The 9,259-nt window shown below is 45.6% G+C and overlaps 1 protein-coding gene across 1 annotated transcript; it reads right to left on the bottom strand.

Annotated features, from left to right (window-relative positions):
- Positions 1-656: 656 nt before the first annotated feature.
- LOC130284104 (protein kinase C theta type-like) lies at positions 657-8,945 on the bottom strand. The gene is made up of 5 exons (XM_056534111.1): positions 8,613-8,945; positions 2,642-2,892; positions 1,937-2,554; positions 1,782-1,825; positions 657-1,675 (listed from the first exon to the last, which is right to left on the bottom strand). The coding sequence occupies exons 1-4, from the start codon at positions 8,868-8,870 to the stop codon at positions 1,801-1,803; spliced, it is 1,152 nt and encodes a 383-aa protein (XP_056390086.1). The 5' UTR covers positions 8,871-8,945; the 3' UTR covers positions 657-1,675; positions 1,782-1,800.
- Positions 8,946-9,259: the final 314 nt, after the last annotated feature.

Below are 9,259 nucleotides of genomic sequence, written 5' to 3' on the forward strand. Positions count from 1 at the left end.
TGATGACCATATCAGGAACTGTCTAGAGCAGGAGAAAATCCCCATAGCAAACGTATGCTGCTCTGGAAAGTTCCTGACATGGACAGAGGTGTCATCAGAGAGCACTGTGGACAAGACAAAAAAGAAATTCAAAAAGAAAAGAATTTCCTCTGTAGCATACAGCTGCTAAAAAGTACTGGAAGGGTAAATATTTTTTTAATAGAAGTCATTTACAAATCTGTTAAACTTTCTGGCACCTATCGATTAAAAAAAAAAAAGTTTTCCACCGGAGTACCCCTTTAATTTCGCCTATGGAGGCGCTGTAAGGAAACTGAAGATTCCTGCAACTGATGTGATAGCTTATCAACAAGAGGTAGAGTGGAGCTGAAAATCCCCTCAGGTTCTGTTTACACCAACTTTAGGGTTTACATCTGACATATACAAATGTATGATTTTCTTTTTTGTTACATGTAACTGGACAACCCATGAAGATCCACAGTGTTAGGCTATGTCCACACATGGTGGAAGACACATGCGTCCAAAACCGCAATAATGTAGGCCACATGTGTGAACACACATTTTAGACGCATGCGTTTGCCCACATGTGTGGAAGCTTCCCGAGTGAATAAAATATTGGAGCCAATACAACATTTATTAAATGGACGTCCGATGGAAATAAAGACAAGCACACAAAGATGTAGGGGGCCAAAAGGAAGACATTTATTTATAGATATGGGGGAGGGGTAAGAGAGGATTGTGTTTTATAATTATTAAGACTACTATTATATATGTGTGTATGTGTATATTGTTTATCTGTTTTTCGGGTTGTTTTGATCCAGAGGAAGGCGAAAACCCCCTGTGAGGAAAAGGCCAATTGTCTCATCAGGGGGGAAAATTCCTTCCCGACCCCAAATATGGCGGTCAGAATAAATCCCAGGATCAGAAGCCCATGCCTAACCTAAATGATTTAGGGGGAGCTGGGGAATAACAGTAAAGAAATAAAATTATTTTTTAGGCATGTGTACTAATCTAATGTTTATATTTGTGTAAATTTTAGGGTAATATTATATTATATTACATTATGTTACTAAACCTATTAATGGCTGTGTTGATTCAGAAGAAGGCGAAAACCCCTTGTGAGGAATGAGCCAATTGTCTCATCAAGGAGAAAAATTCCTTCCCGACCCCAAATATGGCGGTCAGAATAAATCCCTGGATCAAGCCAATATCTAATCTCCCTATGTATGTGGTCTATATGTAGGTGCCTATACCTATTATGTGGTCTATGTGTGGGTTCCTATACCTATCATGTAGTGTGCATGATGTGGATGTGGTGTGTGCACTACTTACCTAGCCTGTGCTGAGGTGAGTTCAGGGACGATAGCCTTTCTGATAGATTCAGCGCCCCAGGACTCCTACAAGCGGCTATTGTTCCTGAATTCACAGATGGAAACTGAGCACAGGCTGCTCCAGGGGGGCGTAGATGGTCTTCGGGCTGAAGTGATGTTAGATGCCAGCCCAGGATTGGAGGATGCCAAGTCAAGGTCCTGGGGCAGCAGCAAGATGACATAAGTGCGGCATAAAGATGGTACGGAGAGAGAATGATGTTCTGTGGCAGCTGAGGTGTCATACAGCAGCAGAGACGTTGGCATGGGTAAGGAGGCTGACAGTTCTGGGCAGTAGCCGTGGGCACATCCTGCAAGACATAAGACATGTTAAAAGCTTATACTGAACCATCCAGTTATGTGACATCACATATAATGTACTGATATAAGTGTTATGTGTGCATAGAGGACACTCACCAGATGGTATTGGATCCCTTCACAGTCCACATCTCCTCCTCCACCTAAAGGGAAGACAAAGTCATTGTCAGAGATAGAAGATAAGGACAAAGATGATGACCCCAAGCTAAGAACATAATCTTATAAGCATTAACCCCAGAGGAGGAGGATCTTACCTTTCCCAGCTTGGTGACCGGTAGTCAAAGCCGAGCATGGGATGAAGGGTTGTGGTGTCCGCCGGCCACTGCAGATGTTTATTTTGCAGAACTGTCTGGAATGGTATGCATGGTGGTTCTGCTCTCCTCTCCTCCAGTTCCTCCCAGCCAATGATGGAAAAGAATGGATGCTCTCTGATGTTACCGCACACACCCAGGCGCATCTCAGGAGCTTTGCACAGCAGCTTCATGATGAGATGTTTCAAGTCAGCATGCAGCCCAGGTGGAAATTTGGGCTCCTTCTTTGTGATGGCTTTGAAGGACTTTTGCATGGACAAGCCGATGTAAAATGGGGAGCGTCCTGTTGCCATCATGGACACCACAATCCCCAGGCTCCACCAATCCACTGCTGTGCCATAGTCCTTCCCGAGATGCACCTCAGGGGCCATGTAATAGAATGTTCCTGTCACTCCATCGATCTTATTGGAGGAGGTGACCCCATCCTGGGCCAGTCCCAGGTCAATGATACGGATGTGGCCTTCTGCATCCAACATGATGTTTTGTGGCTTTAGATCTCGGTGGACGATGTTATGTCCATGGAGGAACTGGAGGGCACACACCATCTCTGCTGTGTAGAACCTGATGGCGAGAATAGAGAGTCATCTCACTAAATCTTTCCCTAGAAATTCCCTATGATCATGTTGTGTTGGGATTCTGGATTCTTACCTTACATTGCCGATGTTCAGGCTGCCGCACATGCTGATCAGATTATTCAAGCTGCCACCGGACAGATACTCCATGATGAAATACACGCGTTCCAGAGACTCATGTGCGGCATAGAGGTGGCAAATGAATGGACAGTCTCTGGTCGCCTGGAGTATCCGCCGCTCTCTCATGATGGTATCCTCATTGTCCCTCTTGTTGATAATTTTGACGGCCATGTAGATGTTTCGGCCGGGGACTGATGCCAGGACCACCTGAACAAAACAAATGGAAAAGGCTCATTAACCCCTTTCCAACCCGTGACAGATCTGATCGTCATGGATCAGGTAAGGTTGTATGGAGTGGGCACCTGACTCAAGCCCACTCCATAGATGGCAGCCCCCGATTGACTTTAGCTGCCAGAGGCTGCTGCTAATAACTGGTGTGTGGTGATCACTGCTCACTGTTATTAACATTTTAGATACTGATGTCAAAGTTGACAATGGTATCTAAGGTGTAGTTGCAAGTGTCAATGGTATGTTAGTGGTTCGCGTCACCCCCTCTACTGCAATCACTCGGAACGGACCCATTGTACCTATCTTCTATTGATAGAGCCTATTTGTGTCAGACTGTACCAATAGGCAATAGAATGTTAAGATGGCTCATAGAAGTCTCCTAGGGACTTTAAATAAGTGTAAAAAAAAATCAAATAAAGTTTTTGGTCCTGCACTATAGGGGTTAAAAAACATCTGTACGACTGGGTGGTCGATCACTTGGATAGTACCCAGGAACCTATGGCTCAGCAAAGCTCTGTCCCAGCCACAGCTCTGTAGTAACCATCTGCTATTCACATCATTGGGGCTGGGAACATGGCACTGACTTCAGGAGCATCAGTGCACTGACCAATGAGCTTCTTCCTCATGAGTTTGATGGGGGCGCTCACTGGTTGTTTCTATAAGCTCAAAAAATCATGGAAACAACCAATGAGTGCTCGGATCAGCCTGAAGAGGGAAGCATTTATTGGCTGGTGATCTCCTGGGCAGAGGCGGCTCTAGACTTTTGAGGCCTTAGGCGAAAATAAATCTGAGGCCCCCCATGCGCGATAAAAAGAAGAAAATAAAAACTACACCCCTCACAGAATGTAATAAGGGGTGCAGTGAGTATTTACACCCACTGGAACAGTGTGCTGTGCAAATGAAAAATTACATTTTTCATTTTCACGGACCACTGTTTCAAAAATCTGTCAAACACCTGTGGGGTGTAAATGCTCACTGCACCCCATATTAAATTCTGTGAGGGGTGTAGTTCCAAAATGGGGTCACATGTGGGGAGGTTCCACCGTTCTGCCACCATGGGGGCTTTGAAAACGCACATGGCCTTCAATTCCATCTAAATTCCTTCTCCAAAAGCCAAATGGTGCTCCTGTAGTTTGCCCACAGAGCACTTTACATCCACACGTGGGGTATTTATATACTCAGAAGAAATGGGGTTACAAGTTTTGGGGGGCTTTTTTCCTATTTCCTTTTGTGAAAATGAAAAAATTGGGATAACACCAGCATTTTATTGAAAAAAATACACATTTTTTATTTTCAACGAAAATTCTTCAAACACCTGTGGGTAGTTAAGGCTCATTATACCCTTTGTTATGTTCCTTAAGGTGTGTAGTTTCCAAAATGGGGTCACATGTGGGTGACCCTGTGCAAATCAGCTCAAATGTACATGGCGCTCTCACTCCTGAGCCTTGTTGTGCGCCCGCAGAGCATTATACGTCCACATATAGGGTTTTTCCGTACTCAGTAGAAATTATGTTACAAATTTTGGGGGTCTTTTTTCCCTTTTACCTTTTGTGAAAATAAAAAGTATGGGGCAACACCAGCAAGTTACTGTAAAAAAATTTTTTTGTTTTACAATAACATGCTGGAGTAGACCCCAACTTTACCTTTTCATAAAGGGTAAAAGGAGAAGAAAAAAAAATTGTTTGGCAATTTCTCCTGATTACGGGAATACCCCATATGTGGTCCTAAACTGTTTCCTTGAAATACGACAGGGCTCCGAAGTGAGAGAGCTCTATGCGTATTTGAGGCCTGAATTAGGGATTTGCATAGGGATGGACATAGGGGTATTCTATGCCAGTGATTCCCAAACAGGGTGCCTTCAGCTGTTGCTAAACTCCCAGCATGCCTGGACAGTCAGTGGTTATGTTTTTGCAACAGCTGGAGGCTCCGTTTTGGAAACAGTGCCATACCAGAGGTTTTTCATTTTTATTGGGGAGGGGGGGACTGTGTAGGGGTATGTGTATAAGTAGTGTTTTACTTTTTATTTTGTGTAGTGTAGTGTTTTTAGGGTACATTCACATGGGCGGGTTCATAGCAAGTTGCAGTGTGAGACTCGCTGTAAACCCGTCCATGTGAATGTACCCTGTGCAAACCTGTTGCAAAACTACAACTCGCAGCATGCCTTTTGGCTGTCAGTGCATGCTGGGAGTTGTAGTTTTGCAACATCTGGAGGGCCACAGTTTTGGGACCAGTGTGCAGTGGTCTTCAATTTGTGCTATTCCAGATGTTGCAAAACTACAACTCCCAGCATGCCCAGACAGTCCAGGAATGCTGGGAGTTGTAGTTTTGTAACATCTGCGTCTTCAGATGTTGCCGAACTACAAATCCCAGCATGTCTGGGCATGCTTGGTGTTGAAGTTTTGCAACATCTGGAGGGCTACAGTTTGTCACCACTACTTTGCGGTCTCCCAACTGTTCTCCAGTTGTTGCAAAACTACAACTCCCAGCATGCACTTAGGCTGTCTGGGCATGCTAGGAGTTTTAGTTTTGCAACAGCTGGAGGCACACTGGTTGGGAAACATTGTTTCCTAACTCAGTGTTTCCCAACCCGTGTGCCTCCAGCTGTTGCAAAACTTCAACTCCAAGCATGCCCAGACTGCCCAGGCATGCTGGGATTTGTAGTTCGGCAACATCTGAAGGGCCAGGTGTTACAGAACTAGAACTCCCAGCCTGCCTCGACTGTCTGGGCATGCTGAAAGTTGTAGTTTTGCAACATCTGGAAGAGCACAGATTGGAAGAGCACAAACTGCAGCCCTCCAGATGTTGCAAAACTACAACTTCTAGCATTCCCAGATAGCCAAAGGCTGTCTGGGCATGCTGGGAGTTGTAGTTTTGAAACTCCTAGAAGCAGTAGTGAATATCACTTTACGGTGATGTTCACTGCTGCTTCCACTTGCCTGCCGCCGCTGCTTCCACGTGTGCCTGTCGCCGGTCCCCGGCCCTTACTGCCGCACCGTCTCAACGGTCCCTTCGAAGGTATGTGCCGCGGCCCCCCGCAGCTCCCGGGATCCTCTTCCCCCGCTCTGCCCGACTTCTAGGGGCGGGCAGAGCAGGGGTATCTGAACTTTAACCCCCCCAGTCAGCGATCACTGTGATTGGTCCAAAGGGACCAATCACAGTGATCGCTGACCATGACCATCCACAGATGGTCCTGGGGGGGCTTGCAGAAATTGTCCTCCGCTGGTGATAGCGGGACTTCAGCCAGTTAACCCGTGCAATGCCGCGCATCGCTGGGTTAACTGCATGACATATATAAATGCACTAACTACCTGCACATCATGACATTTATATATGTCATTCTGCGGGAACGAGCTAATTATACGACTTAGGCAGCCGCGAGGCCTAATTAGAGGGCCGCTTCTCCTCCTGGGTAAGGGGGAATATCCTTATGTGCTGGATCAATTCTATCTCTACCTCACACTGTCTCTTTATTCCCCACTGTCACCATATTCCCTCTGCCCTTTATACCCCCCACTGTCACCATATTCCCCACTGCCTTTATACCCCCCACTGTCACCATATTCCCCACTGCCCTTTATACCCCCCACTGTCACCATATTCCCCACTGCCTTTATACCCCCCACTGTCACCATATTCCCCACTGCCTTTATACCCCCCACTGTCACCATATTCCCCACTGCCCTTTATACCCCCCACTGTCACCATATTCCCCACTGCCTTTATACCCCCTACTGTCACCATATACCCCACTGCCCTTTATACCCCCCCCCACTGTCACCATATTCCCCACTGCCACCATATCCACCCTGTCACCATATTCCCCACTGTCACCATTTCCTTCACTAAAACCATGTCCCCACTGTCACTATGCCCCACTGTCATCATGTCCCCACTGTCATCATGTTCCCTCACTGCCTCTATGGCCCCCGGTCACCATGTCCACAATGTCACCATTTCCTTCACTAAAACCACGTCCCCCCTGTCACCATGTTCCCTCACTGCCTCTATGGCCCCCTGTCACCATGCCCCACTGTCATCATGTCCCCATTGTCACATGCCCCCCCTGTTACCATTCCTCCACTGTCACCATGTCCCCCACATGTAAGGAATTTAACATTGGTTACAGAAATTAACAAGACAACATTATGGGAGATTAATCCAAACCTATGTAGAAGAAGAGTTGTGCAGTTGCCCTTAGCAACCAATGAGATCGCTCCTTTCATAGAAATGAAAGAAGCAATTTGATTGGTTGCTATAGGCAACTGCAACGATCTCCCTCTATACAGGTTTTGATAAATCTCTGTACTACTCAGACCTTCACCTGACAACAGACCGGGGTAAGTGACCTGTACTAAAAGTAGGTGAGTACCCTGCTCTATGAGATATCCCACTATTTTCATATACAGTTGCAAGAAAAAGTAAGTGAACCCCTGCGTTATTTACTTATAAAATATTATCTGATTTTATCTAAGTCACAGATATAAACAAACACATTAGGGGAAATTCATCAATACCTGCAGAGGAAAAGTTGTCCGGTTGCCCATAGCAACCAATCAGATCGCTTCTTTCATTTTTGAAAAGGCCTCTGGGATATTAGAGAAGCAATCTGATTGGTTGCTATGGGCAACTGGTCAACTTTTCCTCCAGACAGGTTTTGATAAATCTCCCCCATAGTTCATAAGGTTGAAAAAAGTTCAACCTATCACCCTAATGAGTCCCTATTGAATTGGCAAAAAACCCTCATACTAGAGGTAAAAATTCCTTCCCGACTCCAATATGGCATCAGAATAAATCCCTGGATCAATGTTCTGTCCCTATAAATCTAGTATCCATTCCCTTGCATGAATGAATCTCCCCCATTGTAACAAAATTGAGAATATACAAACAGTTGTATTGTTCATGTCTTTTATTGAGTACAATGAGTAAACATCCACAGTGCAGGCAGAAAAAGTAAGTGAACCCCCCTTTAGCAACAGTCACCTTCACCAAATGCATCTTGGAGCTGCAAAAAAAAAGGTTTATAGGAGATTATGGCGCATTCCTCCATCACACCACATTTTATTTGTTGTCAAGGTTCACTTACTTTTTCTTACAACTGTAGGAATACATGAAACAAGCTGTGGACACCTTTTGGGGTTGGTTGGGATTGGTGTAGTTCTCATCTCCAGGCCTAAATAGGCTACTGTAAGGTTGTATTGAAGCTATAGAGGTGAATGTATGTATTGTGTCCTTATAGCAGCCTATATGGACCAGGACATGGAGATAAACAATCCCCCCTCACCACAGACGATTCAGAAGACCCCTTTATATCCTTAGACCCCACTATGGTGATAAGAAGGCAGTGGACCTATGGGACATGAAGCAGCGGTCATGGGGTGCACAGAAGTTTCTAGATTTCCTGTCTGTTATTCCATGGAAGAAAACTGCACTTACCATCTACATGGCCTGAACTGGCTGATACCAGGGAACAACACATAGGGATCAAATGGAAATTTAGAGAAACATTGTTCAAACCGTGTGTACCAAATCAGGGGAGCAGTTGTCCATAGCAACCAATCAGATTGCTGCTTTCATTGAAAAAAAGGACTCTAATAAATAAAATCTGATTGGTTGCTATGGCAACTGCCCTATTGTTCCTTTGATAAGTTTTAATAAAGCTCCCCCAGAAAGATTAAAATGAAATAACTTATAAAACTTACTTTGCCAAAGTTGCCCCTACCCAAGATCTGGTGGATGTTGAAGCGGCTGATGGTAAGCCGGGGGTAGGGGCTGGATGTTACAGGGTCTTGGCTGCTCCCAGGTCTTGGCTCCTCATCCTCCAATCCTCCATCCTCAGCTCCTCTCCTCTTCTTCCTCATCTCCTCCAATCCAGTCTTGCTTGACTCCTCTTCCCTCTTCCTCTTTTCGCCTCCTCTCCTCCTCTCTCCGCCATCTCCATCGTGTCCAGTGGACGCCATTTCTTTCGCTCTGTAGACTTCGGTCTGGTCACTTCGGTCGACAGGTTGAAAGTAAACGGCAGTTGGTCGTGTGCAGGTCCGGTGATGTCATCGAGCCGGCAGGTGCCTGCCAGTGGTCCATAGACCTGCTCTGCCGTATACATGGTGATGCTGGCATCATGAGTGACAGATTTGGCCTTAGCTTGTATGGTGCCCTGTGCAGTCAGAGGGACCTATTGGCGTACACCCTTATTGTGTACCCTATGAGGCCCAAATAATGGCAACATAAAGTGCCCACATAACATAAATTGTCCAAATTGCACTGCCAGATAGTTTCCTACATATCATCCAAATAGACAAATCAATAAACTAGGGACAGAAGTTGTGTTTCGTTCAGTTGTTTCCATAGG

Source organism: Hyla sarda, chromosome 8 (assembly GCF_029499605.1).
Source record: "Hyla sarda isolate aHylSar1 chromosome 8, aHylSar1.hap1, whole genome shotgun sequence".
Taxonomy (NCBI): Eukaryota; Metazoa; Chordata; class Amphibia; order Anura; family Hylidae; genus Hyla; species Hyla sarda.